Source organism: Dipteris shenzhenensis, chromosome 10 (genome assembly GCF_047967505.1).
Source record: "Dipteris shenzhenensis isolate YYH24624 ecotype China chromosome 10, Dip_SZ_1.0, whole genome shotgun sequence".
Classification (NCBI taxonomy): Eukaryota; Viridiplantae; Streptophyta; class Polypodiopsida; order Gleicheniales; family Dipteridaceae; genus Dipteris; species Dipteris shenzhenensis.
In genome coordinates this window covers 26,103,370-26,120,576 of record NC_141605.1, presented here as the reverse complement: position 1 = coordinate 26,120,576, position 17,207 = coordinate 26,103,370, and the positions used below count along the sequence as shown (strand labels likewise).

Below are 17,207 nucleotides of genomic sequence, written 5' to 3'. Positions count from 1 at the left end.
TGAGACATTGTTAGATGTATGAATAGAGAGAGATATATACTATGAGAGAGAGAGAGAGAGAGAGAGAGAGAGAGAGAGAGAGAGAGCAGTTAGGGACACAAAGGGAGGGAAAGCGACTGACAGAGGGGGAGGGACACAAAGGGAGACATAGAGAGTCAAGATTGCATTTATTCATTTGCACCTCTAAGTTGAGAAAGAGAAAAATACAAAACTTAAGGTCTTTGAGAGACTATGAGATTGAAAAAAAACCCAGATACAACTGATCCAAAGGGTGGATCTGCTAACAAAATACAAAAAGTGTATATGTAAAATCAATGTCCATGATAATGGAGACGGGGACAGAAAGAGGGAGATGGAGAGTGAGATAGAGAGAGAGAGAGGTAGAGAATGAAAAGAGAGAGAGAGTTAAGATTGCATTTATCCATTTGCACCTCTAAGTTGAGAAACAGAAAAATAAGAAAGTTAATTAAGGTCTTTGAGAGACTATGAGATTGAAAAAAACCCAGATACAACTGATCCAAAGGGTGGAGCCGCTAACAAAATACAAAAAGTGTATATGTAAAATCAATGTCCATGACATAGATAGCTAAGGGCAACATGGCAACAAGATGATCATCGGCGGGTGTCACAGAGAGAGAGAGAGAGAGAGAGAGAGAGAGAGAGAGAGAGAGAGAGCAAATAGGGACACAAAAGGGAGGGAAAGAGATAGAGAGAGAGAGAGCAAGGGAGAGAGGGGGAGCGAGAGAGAGAGAGAGAGAGAGAGAGAGAGAGAGAGAGAGAGAGAGAGAGAGCAATGAGGGACACAAAGGAAGGGAAAGAAAGAAAGATATATTAACGTCCTCGGAAGACCTTGCGGGTCTATGAGAGAGAGAGAGAGAGAGAGAGAGAGAGAGAGAGAGAGAGAGAGGGAGATATCCAAATGTTTCTTTGGATTTTCTTCTTGTGCCTTTGGAAATGAGAAAGCCTCCTACATAGTGGATCTACTGAGGTAGATCTGTAAGGGCTTTTCTTTATATGTTAATGTGCCATACTTATCTTTCTCCAACTCCCTGCTTTTATATGATGGTATGAATTGACAAATGTATTCTATCATAGTAGAAGGATTTTAGCTTCTTAAAAAGACTACCTAGTGACTGTAAGAAGTTGTAAGCATTGGGTGACATGGCAAACGTTGAGACTCGTGGCCATACAAGCTATATTGTTCCATCTGTTGCTAGCTCTTTGTTGGTCTGGTCCTCAAGGTGTTCTGCACCTGCATCCTACATAGTCAATTTCTCTAGTTCAATTTCTCCTACCTTTGGTTCTGTGGCATTTCTTCTTGGCATGTTGCATTTATTTGCTCATTAGTATCGCTGTCCAGAACCACTAGCCGTGGTTGTTTTGGTGCTGACCTCCGGTTTGGTGATTCTAGACCGTGTCCTTCTTCAGATTGGTGATTTGAGGAGGGCTGTTGAGGTTCAAGCTTAGGCTGTTTGGTGTGGTGTCGCTTTGCCAATGGCATTGTAGACCTTTTTCCCATCTTATTGGACTATCTTCACCTTGGCATTGCACACATGAATCAGGTCCGAGTCTGTCAGTGCCAATATAATGCCATGTGCCAAGAGTGCATGTTTCTTTTGTGAGTGGCTAATGCATTTTACTCTTTTTGTGATGAGGGTGCCATATGTGTGGATTTAAAACAAGTACCTCTTGGGGATTTTATTTGTGCAATTTATTTGTGGTGCTCGAAATGTTTGTGTTATGCATTACTAGTGAGGTAGGCATTCCTCCTATATGCTTAATTTGCTAAGGGAATCATAGGGCAGTTAGGACTCAGTCATCACCTCTGAGCCCTAGGTTGAAATCGATTGAAACTACCTATATGTGCAAAGGCATACACATGTGAGTGCTTGTGAAACAATTTAGTCCTAACTATGGAAGACTTGGGACCACCAAATCTTCATTATTGTCCAATTTATTTCTATATTTTTTTCAAACATTTAATATGTTGTATTGCCTATGGTTTTCTCCCTCCCCTTGGGCCACAAAAACCTTTTTTCTAGTTACCACTTAATTCTTATTAGGAATTTTTTTATTTATTTTAGATGAGATGATTTTCATTTAATTTTTAATTTCTTTTTTTCATTTAGTATTGATAAAGTATTTGTAATTCTTTGTGTCTAAGGGTGTGGAATTACCCCCTTTTAAAATTAATTCTTTTTTTTAAATTTTTTCAAAAAAATATGCCTTTGGTATGGATGTGGGGATTACCCCCTTGAAAGTTTTTCTTTAATTTAGATTTTCCCAATCATTTTTTGTACAACTTATTTAATTAATCTAACTTCTTGCTACCCATTTCCTCCTCTCTCTATGAACAAAGAAACCCTTTTTATCGATCTTAGATCCTTGTAATAATTTTGATGGTCTTAGGAATTGATTCATTTTTCTTCTAGAATCCAAAAGGTGTTTCAAGTTCTTAGGTAAAGTGATAACAAGCCAGGGAATACAGGCATTACCTATCTACCCAAATTCAACTATATTGTTCTAACAAATGGTTAGTTTGGATGGTGGCAAGTAAGTGAACCCTGACCTTGGAACCTAGACTACCTGATGGATTCAACACGTTTGTATTATTTCTTTGCTTAAATTTGCAACCTCAATATAATGAAAAATTCTATTGCCGATCCTGTTACTCAAGTCAAAGTTCTGTTAATTTTGTTTTTTTTAAAAACTTCAATCCATTTATTATATGCAACTTCTTATTATTATCCAAATGATTGAATTAATTGTATGGTTCATTTATTGATGGGATTATTAAATCTACACACACACACACACACACGGCATACATTGCATGCTTGTTTCTTTTTCTTCCTAGATTACATGGAACAATACCTAATGTATATGTTGGCTTCCCCATGATGGAGTATGCATAATATTGAAAGTCATGAACATCACAAACATGAGCTTCAAACCACATTTCCGTGTTACTTCATGGGCTAAAAATCCAATGGCTCCTTCTGAGATTCAAGTTTACAACAACCACTAGCATTTGGCCTTCATTCACTTGGTAATATAAAAGTAATACCATTATACTTAGAACAAAAATTTCAATATGATAGACTAATCAATGGCCATGCTCACTTGTTCAAACAAATATGATATGTCCTCACAAGTCGTCCCAATTATTTGGATTCTAATAGTATTCTTAACCATCTGGAAGTTACCGACCCACATCCAATGTGATAGTTTTAATTGACCTGCCCAATATGTTTAAGAGAATGCAATTAAGGATTAAGGTTATTTGTCAAGCCTTTACTCTTTTGTTTGTTGTATTTCTTGGTCACCACTTTGTCTTTAATTCTTAGATCTCTGCAAATGGTGAAGATGCTCAATAAGGCCTCTTTTCCTCCCATCTGTTTGTCCTAATTTGTTACTGTATTTGATAAGTGTGTTTCCAATTCATCACTATAGCTTCAATGGGGACAACAAACCTCGGAAAAGGAGAACAAGACTTGGAGAAGGAGACAATGGAATTAGTACCTTTTTTCTGGCCAAGGGAGCAATTTCAAATTAGGACTCATGCGCATGGCTAATCATGCAAACCATTATATCCTAGACTCAACAAAACCTGTACGGATGCTCTCAATGTACTCTTCATGGAAGTGGATGTTGGATACGATGCAAGCTTATTCTTAGATCAACCCCTTCGAATCCCCTTTCAAAGATTTCTAGTGGAAACTAAATGAATAGATGTTCAAAGCATTTAAAACATAGGCATTCAATGGGAAAGATGTTCATAGACAAGATATTGAAGATAGCACAAAAGAGACATGAAAAATGGATGACATGAGGGATTGAGTGTTTAAGCGAGTGCAATGAATTGAGGGTGGAGGTTGTTTATAGGCTACTTTCGTGTGTGTGTTTATCCTACAAATTTACTACCCATCTATATAACTCACTCAAATAGCTCTTAGAAATTCAAAATCTTGTCAATCCATATATATATATCACCTTCCATAACTCAAACAACCACAATCAAAACTTATAACAGTTTTGAAAAATTCTTGTATTCTAATAATACTTTCCATCCTTGTAGGACCCAAATATACTAGAAGTAAGTACATCAATATTACCATTGCAAAACATGTTTCTATGAAAAAAGCAAAAATGTTTAGCTAGGAAAGGAACTCTGAGCTCTGTCCCAATTCTATTTCAATCTTTCATCACCCTCAAAATCTCTCAAACAGTCAACTGGGGGAAAGAGTTTGCATATGGGTATATATAGGTTCATCAAAAAACTACCTAATAAAGGTCATCACTAGGGATTATTGATTTTTTCCACATCTCTATGGGTATGGTCCATCTAAACCAAATGAAACCTTATATCAAAAATCTCAGTACTATCCATGAATTGAATGCACAGGAACAACTGATAATATCAGCAGATAGCTAAATATATCTCTCCAATCTGCCAGTAGTGATTATTGTGCCAGTACAATGCTCAACATCACATATTTGCAAATCTGTTTGAGAAGTATGTCAACTCACCTGCATCCATCCACATAAAGGACAAGTTAAAACAAGAACCTTTAAATGTGGGACTGTAGGGATCCATATTGACACACAGTTGTTATCCATGTCACTCATCCCAATTTGCATTATTGAGCACTTAAGTATTCAAATCCTATAAGATACATAGTCATAGAACAAGAATGTTAATTTATAAAAATTACAGCATGGAGTCTCTTAACAGTAAATTCAAAATGGTCATCATTCCCTCATTAAGCTTACAAAGATGTTAATAATTTCCCTTGCTTTAATATTCAACATAGCTTGATAGACATAACATGTTGGTATTTCATGTTGTAAAATCTTTTCTTTTATCCAAATTTTGGAATGACCTTTGCCTTCATATCAATCAGAATGATGGGGAGTCTCTTGAGGAGTCCAAAGTGAAGTGCTCAAAAGCTACTAGAAATGCTTCCCCGAGTGTAGTAAAATATGATAAGGTCCCCTTAAGGATCCCAACACTTGTTACAATATGTTCTTTAACATATAAAAATCACAAATTCCTCGAATTATGAATTCAATAAACCATATATCTTAATAAAATTTTGGTATTGACAATCTAATAATTATAACTCTTATGGGTTAATGCATTTTTGATCCCGAATAATACAAAGTATTTGAATCTTTTCATTGTAGGAGTACTTCTAACTGGTACTCCCTATTACAACTTGCTATTTGCAAATATCATGTCTGGAGCTTCGTCCCACGATCTTGCAAATATTATAACTTGCATCTAATGTAGTTATAGAGAGTAAAGCTAGCCGTGCCATCATAGGAATCAAAACACTAGAAACTTGCCATTATAGATTCCTAGCTTGACAATATAGACTGCACTCTGAGCATTATTTGTCAATATCTCCCAGTGGACCTGTGGACATCTTACATATGATCTCATATGTTTCAGGGAAGAGCAATTATATGCAAGCAATCCTATCAACCAATCGTAAAGCCTGGTGTCTCCACTCTCTCCCATGCTATCCAATCTAGGACTAACAACTCGCTATGCTATTAGCCCATCCTTAGCTGTCGTGAATCAGCATATATGGTCATAGGAAAAGTAAATGAAACACATCGATAATCATCAACTCCGTATACGGCATTCATACTCCCATGTCTCTATTCCTTGGCCAGACAGTTGCATCTAAAGATCAAGGAAATAACCTTGGCATCTCCATATCACACAGGCATAAACGTTCCTAGCTTCTCACAACTACATGGGCGATAAGCAGTTTATCATTATTCTATTCTGCAGGCCTATGCGACCTCAAGTAAAGATGGAGAAGTGGTGAAATAGTGACAAGCACTCGTTGAAGTTTGTCACTGTAATCTATGTGCTCAGGGAGTTCTGTAACCCATCCTTGCAAATTTATACAGCCTTCATTCTTTTATTCATGACACTGGAGTCTGCATATAACATCTACTCTTCTAGCATCGACTACTATTTGCAATCGTGGCTTGGTGCAAGCTCTCGATACTGATGTGCAATAGAATTTGTAGAATATGTATAGTGAAACACAGAAAAAAGGAGAGCATCTCTTGGTTCTACTTCCTACGTAGTGGAACATAGAGAGATCATTAGTGATACTATAGGTATTATCGTTCTCAAGCAAAGAGTTCAGAGCAATATGGTAGAGGTTTAAACGTTATTGCTTTTTCCAAACTCTACGATCGTTGAATATATGTAAGGCAACCATTAGCCTCCCTTAATGGTTGATGGAAGGGGCTTGGGATAAACCGGGTTTTACTCTGGGCTATCATTGGGCATATATCGCACCCTCAACCTTCATGAAGCAAGGGTCTTCATTCCAAAGTCAATCAGTCTGGACGTAACAAGGGCTATCTCAAACTATGATCCTTCGGTACTCTAGTAGTCATCGTATAGCCTTTGTTTACATAAAAAATAGTATGAAGACTCCTCAGAACAACGATCATGCATGAAGTTTTCCTACATCATTCTTACTGGAAAGCTACCGAGAAACAACCATGTGTGAACCATTTTTTTGTTAATCTATCGCGTGGTGCCACCGGGTCGTGGTATATATAACAGGGCTCTGTCTGAGACTTGAGTATCTGCATAATGGGTCCTAGACATTCCGTAAAAAATGATAGCATCGTCTGAACGAGGACCTACATCTCCATACATCCTTACATTAGATCAATGTGTGTAGTACAGAGACGAAAGTGGTGCTGCAAAGGTGCTCGAAAACACCATCGCGCTTGAGTAGTTCCCCATTCTAGTACGTAGAAGACTTGCTCTATGATCTACCTATACTTCAGAACGTCTGTGCGCAGCAACAAAAATGCATGAATATCTCAAATCTCGTATCGAAATGACTAACAATACTTACTCTACATATTCATGACTACAAAGCAATATATTGCCAAGGCTTGTGGGCCGAATGGTTGCGTTGCCCATTGGGCTTCTAATCCATCAACCTACCTTATCTCCCGATCATTGTTCTTGCTCAAGGTTATCCTTGAGCTGCTATTAAGCCCTCAACCTTTACAGAGATGCATGGCATCGGGATCCCTGTGATGTGACTCCTCTTAGATCTAGTAAACACGTTAAAACTCCTCATAATCATAAATCATATGAGTAGCATTTCTACTCGCCATTAACAGAGTCTACTCCATCGACTGGAGTCCTCTCCGAGCAACGAATAGCGAATACATGACTCTACCTCAAGTGCCAACAATGGGAAACATTTCCAAGCTCTTAGGTAGGGGGAGCGTGTTCTTCTTAACAACCTCTAGGTTGTATTCAGCGAGCATTTCTAGGAAGTAACTCACTTGTGGGAGGCCCATGGCTTGTATACTGTCTTTAGTATGCTGCCTTCACATTTCTCTTTGTGCGAGTCCAAGTCTGCACTGCAGGGTACTAGCTCCTCATGTTGCCCGACTCCCACGCTTCCTTTCTTCTCACTTTCTCGCTATTTCGAGATTGAACTTGATAGGGTTGCATTGGATGCTTAGTTCCTTGAGTTTAGTGGATGAATCACATCAGCCCACTGTGTGTACCAACACTGGGCTCAACACTGGGCTGCATCAGTAAATCACCGCCGCCTCCCACAGTCTGCTCCCAGGTATGGTTCAAATCTTCACTATATCCTATCCATTTAATCCTCCACTAGTGCCTCACACAAACATTTGCATGACATAAACGTTGGCTCCATCTATTGTCTAACTCCAACATTCAAATATACAAGTTTCTCCAATTATCCATTAAATAAATCTCTTCAACCATGGGTATCCATTGGGTCATTTAATGTCTCTCAAATTTGCTTCATTCAGGCCTCAATCTAAAGTAGATTTGAAATTCTAGAGAGTGCATTCAATATCCATATCTTATGGCACTAAAAGTATATCTGAATTCCAAGATCATCTTGCTCTAGAATATTGCTTAGATATATGCATATCGTATGCGAGAATGATCTCGATATATACTAGTCATCTGCAACAACATACTCTTGGTACATGAATAACTATTGAGACCGACTCATATATCCCTTGGTATGTCCTACTTTTATCCAATTATATATACACCCCGATGGATAATCAAGTGCTATCTATATGATACAATTTTGACAATAACTAGTATCTCATATTGAAAGATCTTTTTCACCTATTCATCAGTGATCTTCAGCATTTATTCATTTGGAAGTGTGTGTGTGTGTGTGTGTAAGAGTGTGCAATGAACTGAGAGTGAAGGCCACTTTTATGTGTGTGCACGTGCGTGTGTGTTTTCATTACTTTCGGATGTCATTCAGGCAATCAGATATATTACTATGTTTACTTGTCTTATATTGAAATCTTCATGTCCCTCCACTGCACAAAGAGAGAGAGAGAGAGAGAGAGAGAGAGAGAGAGAGAGAGAGAGAGGCTCTATTGTGTGATAGAGAGTGGACATTAGTGGCTTTGGAAAACTCTCGAGGTTTGAACTATAACTATTTGTGAATAAGTTAATGTTCCAGTGCCTAAATGAACAAATGTGCCCATTATGGAGCTTTTGCACACATTCCACCCTCGAGGGGGTCACTATGTATAAACCCTCTATATCACATGCGTTCAAGGCCTATTTTTAAAATCCCTTATATGTAAAAATTTCATTAATAAAATGTACCCCTTTTCTATACAAATCTGTAAAATTTTTCCAAATATATTTTAAATAGTCCCTTATGTATATTTATTTTTGTGAATTTTAGAAATAAAAAACATCCTTCTGTTGAACTCATGTGATAGGGTTACATATGATGAGTGAGCCCGCCCCAGATTCCACCCATGTGCATTTAGAGGTACACACCTAGACACTCACACACTTGCAAGGACATACACATAGTCCAACTCGACATTATCTTCTTATCTATGTCAACAATAAGCTCGAAGTGAATTGCATGCTATCTTAAATGTATGAGTAAAGTTAAGAAGTTGAAGTATATATGTCAATGTTTGCATATATACATGCTAATTATCTCTCTCATAGACACACACACACACACACACACACACACACACACACATTTATATTTATATGTTTATAAGTTTACTTTGCTATGTCAATAAGCTCAATAAGAAAATAGTGAATGACATGATGCCTTAAATGTATGAGTAAAATTTATAAGTGGAAGTAAGTATATATGTTAATATCTACATACATACATGCTAATTATCTCCATGTACACATGCACACATGCAAATATGGTTTCCTCTTTGGACACACACACACACACACACACACACACACACACAGAGTCAATTCTAACATCTGCCTTCTATGCAAAATCGAGAGAGAGAGAGAGAGAGAGAGAGAGATGCAAGGAGGCCCCTAGCCTATCGTAGATGGGTCAAGCTACTCATATATTGAAATCTTCATGTCCCTTCTTTGGGGACTATATAAGCCTACATGATTTCACTAAAAAAAAGAAATTGTGCACAAGTGTGCACGTTTTCTCACACCCCCATGGCCAGCTACAAGGGACTAACCGCCTTTGGCCTTTCATTGACAAGACCCAAAGGAGCTTCCCGAGGAGATTGATCACGGGCAGCCAGCTTAGGTGAGTGAAAACTCAAATGACCTTGAGCTAGCGAAATTTGTGTGTGGGGTGCCCACATCACCACTTTCTTAAATAGGGGGGGCCTATTTGAAAAAAGTCCATTAATTTGTGTAAGGGAAAGTGAGAGGGGTGAAAAGGAAATGATCATAATCTAAGGTACAACCCAAAAATTAACGATCCTTCTAGATGGACGTTTAAAGCTCCTATAAAAATGTCGATGTGGCATCGCGCTCTGCCTTCCTCTCCATGCTTGTCCTTACGGCCTCCTCCAACTTATGTTCTGCCTTCGGCTGTCTCCCTGCCTCTGCCCTCCCTTGCGCCTCCAGCCTCAACCTCACTCCTGGAGTATTGTTGTGCCCTCCCTTTGCTGTGCCCTCCATTGTCCCTATACCCACTTTTTGATACCCGTTGTCCACCCATCATCGTCTACTAGATTACTACTGCTCCTGCGGCTGTTGCAGCGCTCATCTGAGAAACTCTCCCTCCTAGATTGATTCAGTGATTGATGTGCTAAACTTTCACCCTCGACATTGTTGGGATAAGTCTGATCAAGGGCTTGCTCTATGGTGCATGTGTGCATCTAGGGGAGTCACATGTGTGTTTGTGTGTGTTGTAAAGGCACATCAAGTGCTATGATGTGTCTAGTGCATGACCTAAGTGATGATGTAAGCCAAAGGCCCCCACATGGGAGGTTCCTTTGATAAAGGCCAGTCCCACTGATGTAGGGACTGATTCCCACTGATGTAGGGGCTGATTGCCACTTATGTAAGGAAGGTATTACCTTCTCCCCCTTTCTATAAGAGAGAGTCCTCTCTCTCACAATCCATAATAGAGAACTATCATCTTTCTTTCATTGTGCTCTCACACCTCTTGCAAGATGCATCTATTCTATCCTACGGGATTCTACACTTGGTATCAGAGATTTAGGTTCTAGATCTAGCCTAGCGGCATTAGATGCTCTCTCTAGCCTAAGCCCTAGTTAGGTGCCACATCATCATCTCCTTCCTCACCTCCATCTTCCACCTTCCCTCACCAAAGTCGATTTTGGAAGTGAGATTTCTCTTCAAGCTCGCATTCTCAGCTTCTCATCTTGTAGGAGAGTCTTCCCAAGGTCAGGGCGAATCTGCAGAATAAGCCATACACGCTATCTCGCCATTTTCGGGGCGGCATTGCCTCAGGAAGTTGCGTCGACCTTCTTCCTGGTCCTCGCTGTGGAGAGCAACATTGTCAAATTCCTTCCAGAGGGAGTTGGGCGACATCACTACCTTGTTGCTCATCAAGTCTGAGCTCATTTGGAGCAAGATTTGCGTCGATTTCGTCAAAAAAACAGTCCGTGGTTCTTCTACAATGCTGGCTGACGTGCTTATCATTTGTGCAATTCCTCTCTGAGGGTGAAGCCCTACATGTTTTCCTTCCTCCCCACTGCAAAATCCCTTTGAGTTTCGGCCTCTACATGACGATTTGGAGCAGATTTTCGAGCTACCTCTTTGGCCATGAAAGCTTGACTATGCTAGTCTAAGTTTGACTTTGGGCAGTCAAAGTTTGACAGGTAGTTTGACCAAGATTTATTTTCAGTCTGCTATGCTCATTTTCTAGCATCTTCTTGGTCATCTTTGCTTTGATATCTTGCATAAATGTTGTTCTGACTAATTGCCTCATGCTTTGACATTTACTTAAGTCACATGGAGAAATCCAAGTCAAAGTATTCAAGTTGTTACTCTTTGAAGGATTATTTTTTATTGCTCATATTTCACTTGTAAGGCACTAGACATTGCCCTCGGGTAAGACCTTGCCATGGAAGCTAAGACCTTTTCTGAGAAGTTGGATGGAACTAGTTTCCATACTTGGCAAACAAAAGTTGAGTTTATGCTTATGAAAAAGAAGATATGGAATGTTGTGAATGGAAAGAAGTCTACAAAAGAAAAAGCTAATTGGTTGATCAAAGACAAGAAGGACTACTTCAACAGCAAAGCAAATCCGGCTAAAGGAAGAACTCCATCAGCAAATGAAGAAAATAAAGACTATGCTCTTTAAGCACTTTGTCTTTTGAATTTTTGTTTATCATCACTTGGTCAAATTTTGAGGTTCTTTGCCTGGAGTAATACTCCAAAAAGAATATCATATGTTATGTCTTTTGTAAATCACCTCTGGTCACCATATGATGTAGACCATGTGATATGTGTTTTGTCTATCCCATTTCTGTAAACCTCACACCCTTGGGAACCCTTGCTATTCTGAGATCCTAGCCATAGATTTATCCTTGACCACCATGAGATGGCATGAGAAACTATGAGACTAGATGTATCCTTGACATTGCAAGAGGCAAACCCTTGAGGGAGGGTATGTTGGGATAAGTGTGATCAAGGGCTTGCTCTATGGTGCATGTGTGCATCTAGGGGAGTCACATGTGTGTTTGTGTGTGTTGTTAAGGCACATCAAGTGCTATGATGTGTCTAGTGTGTGACCTAAGTGATGATGTAAGCAAAAGGCCCCTAGATGGGAGGTTCCTTTGATAAAGGCCAGTCCCACGGATGTGAGGACTGATTCCCACCGATGTAGGGGCTGATTGCCACTTATGTAGGGAAGGTATTACCTTCTCCCCCTTTCTATAAGAGAGAGTCCTCTTTCTCACAATCCATAATAGAGAACTACCATCTTTCTTTCATTGTGTTCTCACACCTCTTGCAAGATGCATCTATTCTATCCTACGGGATTCTACAGACATTTCTTGTCACTCCCCTCAAATCAGCAGAACTTACCGTCGGCTTTTCTCTCGCGAACAGTCCTCGTTTCAAGCTTGTGTTCTCTCCCAGGGTCGATGTGCAGCTAAGGGGGTCCAGCATTTGCAAGATAGCTCCAATCCTGTTTCCATTGCCATAGAGATAAAGGAGGATGCGGTCTGATTTCAGGAAAGCATGAGCAGCCGCTATTGTGAAAACGAATTGATGGCAAGAGCGAACGAGATGGGCTGAGGAGGGAGTGGGAGGTGGTTGGGTTGTGGAAAAGGCTCCAGGCAGCAAGGGCCAGAGGGGCCGAGTGGAGGGAGGGGGCAAGGCTGAGCGGAAGGTGGAGAGCTGGAGGGGAAGGGAGGGTTAGTTAGGTTACTTAAATTAATACATTAGGTTAGATTAATTAGATTAGGGAGTTAAACTTAGGCTAAAGTGTTAGATAGATTAGCAATTATTATTTAAAGGAAAGTTGCAAATCTAAGAAGCTTGGTAGATGAAATGCAATGTTTGAATGCAAGACAATTAAAACACAAAATTACAAACCCACTCTAACAAATCCCATCGAAATTCGATGCTTCAATGCGTAGATTAGGAATTTTAAAGATTAGGAGACCCATTTTAGGAGTGGGTTAGTTCATATGCACCTTAATCTATTCACGACTTTCTTAATCCATTTTATTGAAGGTCTACGATGCCCAGCTGTGTTCATGGGGATGGAGCCTTGAGGCAGAGTGTCCTGTGCTGATGTTTCCACACCTTACAATCTTGCCTGGACATCGCTATGTCACTGGCCACCATGCAGAGGTATGCACCCTTGGACCAGACCTCTCGCAGCCATGGAGACATTGGAGCAACAGTCCATCAGGACTCCTTCCTTACCACCCTCCCGGAGCGCCCTCGTCAGCGCTCCTCAGCAAGTCCGAATTCAGGTACCTCGCATCTCAGTATCACTTACCAGCACCTACACACTTCGGGGAAATTTTTTTTCATCGTGTTCATGCTTCGCAGGTAATGGGTCTTTCTCGGATACTTCCCAGTGGTGGAACGATCGAAGTAACAAAGTAAGCGACTCGGGATATTTTGCAAGGGTAAAAGCTGTAGAAATGCTTACTCAGATTAGGGGGCTGACGTGTATTGTTGTGAGTTCTAACAGAACCCAAGAGCTCCAGATTTGAAGCATAAAATTACAGATGATTCACGAGGGGTAAACGTCTGCTACGATGGATTTTGGGTTAAAGACATGATTGGGAAAGGAGACAGCAGAAGCAAGGGAACGCACGGACCATCAAACGACCGTAGCTTGGTAAAGAGTGTCAGCACTTGCAAGGCCAGCGTTAGGTCTGTATTAGAGGTGAACCCAGCTAATGCACAAGCACTGCGAGGTGACGGTGCCTGGGAGATGCTGAGCTTAGAGGAGGCACTCACTTCTTTAGAACGGATGCCCCAGGTGCCGTCCGTTTCTAACTTTAAATGCATCTTGCAGAAGTGTAGAAAACAGAAAAACCTAGACCATGCCAAGCGCTTGTATGCCTACATGTGCAAAAGTAGACTAGAGACTCATAGATCTCTGGGGAACTACCTTGTCCCAATGCTGGTGGAATGTGGAAGCATGTGTGATGCCCTGCAGGTTTTTAAGAGGTTGATTGATCCGAATGCATATTCTTACACTTCCCTTATCACAGCCTATATTGAATGTGGGGAATCACAGCTCGCCTTCAACCTCTACCAGAAAATGCAACAGACTTGTGTAGATGCTAGCAAGTTCACGTTTTTGTCCCTACTGAGGGCCTGTACTAGGCTGAAAGATGCGGAAAGAGGTAGAGAAATACACGCTGACATTGCTCGTAAGGGGTTGGAAAGTGATCTGTTTCTGGGTGCCACTTTGGTGGATTTATATGCTAAATGTGGCTGGCTTACAAAAGCACGTGAAGTATTTGACAAGCTTGCAGTTCGAGATGTAGTCTTATGGGGTGCACTAATTGCAGGGTATGCCCAACAGGGGCTTAGTCAAGAAGCACTGAACTGTTTTAAACAGATGCAATTGGAGGGAGTGTCTCCAGATGCTGGCACGTTTGTTTGCAGCTTAAAAGCTTGTGGCAGCATACGAGCCATAGACAAGGGTCAAGAAATACATGCTGAGATAGCCAGAAAGGGTTTAGAAAATCATCAGTTTGTCGGCAACACATTGGTCGATATGTATGCCAAATGTTGTTGGCTTGCAAAAGCACAGGAAGTGTTTGACAAGCTTCCAGTTCGAACTGTAGTCTCTTGGAATGTATTAATTGCCGGATATGCCCAACTTGGTCTTGGTGATGAAGCGCTGAACTGTTATGAACAGATGCAACTTGTGGAGGATGTGTGTCCGGATGCCGTCACATTTGTTTGCATCTTGACGGCTTGTGGCAGCATAGGGGCCATAGGCAAGGGCCGAGAGATACATGCCGACATTGCTAGGAAGGGGTTGGCGATTCATCCCTTTGTTGGCTCCACCTTGGTCGATATGTATGCCAAATGTGGCTGGCTTCTGAAAGCACGTGAAGTGTTTGACAAGCTTCCAGTGCGAGATGTAATCTCATGGAATACTCTGATTGCTGGATATGCACAACATGGGCATGGTCAGGAAGCACTGAACTGCTTTGAAGAGATGCAACTGGAGGGTATGCCTCCTGATGGTACCACATTTGTTTGCAGCTTGATGGCTTGTGGCAGCATAGGAGCCATAGACAAGGGCCGAGAAATACACACTGAGATTGTCAGAAAGGGGTTGGAAAGTCATCCTTTTCTTGGCAATGCCTTGGTCGATATGTATGCCAAATGTGGCTGGCTTACAGAGGCAGGGGAAGTATTTGACAAGCTTCGAGTTCGAGATGTTGTCTCCTGGAGTGCAATAATTGCAGGGTATGCCCAGCTAGGTGAGAGTGAAATCGTCTTTCATACTTTTGAGGAAATGATTGCAGAAGGCATAAAGCCAGATGGGGTCAGTTTCCTTAGTGTTCTTACTGTCTGCAGTCACGCAGGTCTATTGGAGCAGGGCCAGTGGTACTGGGAGGCCATGATCAAAGACTATCATGTCACCCCAACTATTGAGCACTATACTTGCATGGTTGATCTCCTTGGCCGTGCAGGTCAATTAAACGAAGCGGTGGCAATGGTGGAGAAGATGCCTTTCCAACCTGATCGTGCTGTTTGGCTTACTGTGTTGGGTGCTTGTCAAAAGTGGGGCAATGTGGCTCTTGGAAGGCAGGCCTTTGAACATGCTGTGCGATTTGACGAAAAGGAACCTGCAGCTTATGTATTGATGTCCAACATCTATGCAGATGCTCAGATGCAGGAGGCTCAAGAGGAGGTCGAGGCAATGAGAGTTAAACGGCAAGCATGGAAGAAGCAAGGAGAGAGTGGGGCTGAATTTGAACGAATTGTGCATACCTTTGTGATGGGGGATATAAGACATCCCCAAAGCCAGGATATATATGCAAAGCTTGTAGACCTTTCCCTCGAAATGCAGAAGGAAGCACAGGTCCCAGATTCACATCGTGTGTCATGGGATGTTTTCAATGATGTAAAGAAAGATGGATTATGCGGGCACAGTGAGAAGCTGGTTACAACTTAATACACCCAAGGGGACACATACGTGTAGTCAAACATCTCCGGGTTTGTGGTGATTGTCATGCAAGCCACCTCAATTATATCAAAGATAGAGCAGCGAACAATTTTTCTTAGAGATACAAACCACATTTATGTTTTCAAGCAAGGGAAATGCAATTGTGGGACTCTTGGTGATGCAAGTGTGCTTATAGTAGCTAGTATCTGGCTGAAATGTTCTTGATAGTACGGTGGAAAGATTGGTGAGGGGTGATCAAAATGAACACGTGAGTCGGCTCATTCTCAACCAGCTTGTTTTTGGCAGCATAACTGCATTTCACTGAACACCACTCATCATCATATGCATCATGTGGGAATAGGTGCCTATTCCAAGGCTCTTTCATGCAATGTGTGAAGCATGTCTAAATATCCAGCTACACCATAGCAATTTATGACAGACTGGTCATAGGCATGCTGCTGTTCAAAACAGGACAGCACTGGCAGTGGTATGTAAATTATAACATTTATGCCAAAATGTCCGGTAACCAAGTATTCTGTGTAATCATCACGCCTATTCAGCTTTTAAATTTGCAGAGAAGTATCGTCCTTCAATCCCTTTCTAGACGGTAAATCTGATTCTCCTTACTCGTTAAACAGGAAAACTTTTGCCCATAGAGACTATAGTTCTTGGACCAGCTTATGTTTTCGGATAAATTTGTTCTTTTTAAAATTTTATTTACTTCAGAAAACATCTCTTGTGAAGGTCTTCATTTAAAAGTCAACATTGCTTTCAATTAGAAGTATTGTTAGAGGAGTTTCTAAAGTCTCAAGTTTCTAAAAGTGCTCCCATTTTAAGAAAAAGAGCTTACGATCACTAAATTTACTTCTAATCTTGAGCGTTGACAAGATAGGTTTAAGCTCTATATCGAATTCACCTCAAGTTACGAGTGCTCTTCCCTCATTGGGTTAGAGGAGTTTGGAAGCATCTTGTGATTGCTTGGAAATAAGTGAACATTAGTATAAAAGGTCTTCATTTTATTTTTATATATTTTTAAAAAAGGAACATCCATGAGCATCTACCTCATGTAAAATCATGCGGGCTCTAGAACATCCATAGCTAGTGGCATCATCTACAAAGTGGCATCACATAGAGCATCATGTGTAGGGATATTGGGTTGATGCTCATAAGCATAAATCTCATGGGTGCCGTTGTCAAGTGGGATTTCATATGTGATGGCATCTTGGAGCTTCAAGTAGGATCTCATCCACCATTGGGCATGTGGTATCGTCTCAT

General features: G+C 40.8%; 1 protein-coding gene across 1 annotated transcript; it reads left to right on the top strand.

Annotated features, from left to right (window-relative positions):
• The first annotated feature begins 13,031 nt into the window (after positions 1–13,031).
• Positions 13,032–16,514, top strand: LOC147897612 (putative pentatricopeptide repeat-containing protein At3g15130). Its single transcript, XM_087380796.1, has 3 exons — positions 13,032–13,260; positions 13,340–13,392; positions 13,485–16,514. The coding sequence occupies exons 1-3, from the start codon at positions 13,113–13,115 to the stop codon at positions 15,939–15,941; spliced, it is 2,658 nt and encodes an 885-aa protein (XP_087236922.1). The 5' UTR covers positions 13,032–13,112; the 3' UTR covers positions 15,942–16,514.
• The last annotated feature ends 693 nt before the right edge of the window (positions 16,515–17,207 follow it).

Coding starts and splice junctions, on each gene's coding strand:
- LOC147897612 (XM_087380796.1), top strand. CDS start 13,113: ATGTCACTGGCCACCATGCAGAGGTATGCACCCTTGGACCAGACCTCT. Junction 13,261..13,339: donor CTCAGCAAGTCCGAATTCAG/GTACCTCGCATC, acceptor CATGCTTCGCAG/GTAATGGGTCTTTCTCGGAT. Junction 13,393..13,484: donor GGAACGATCGAAGTAACAAA/GTAAGCGACTCG, acceptor GAGTTCTAACAG/AACCCAAGAGCTCCAGATTT.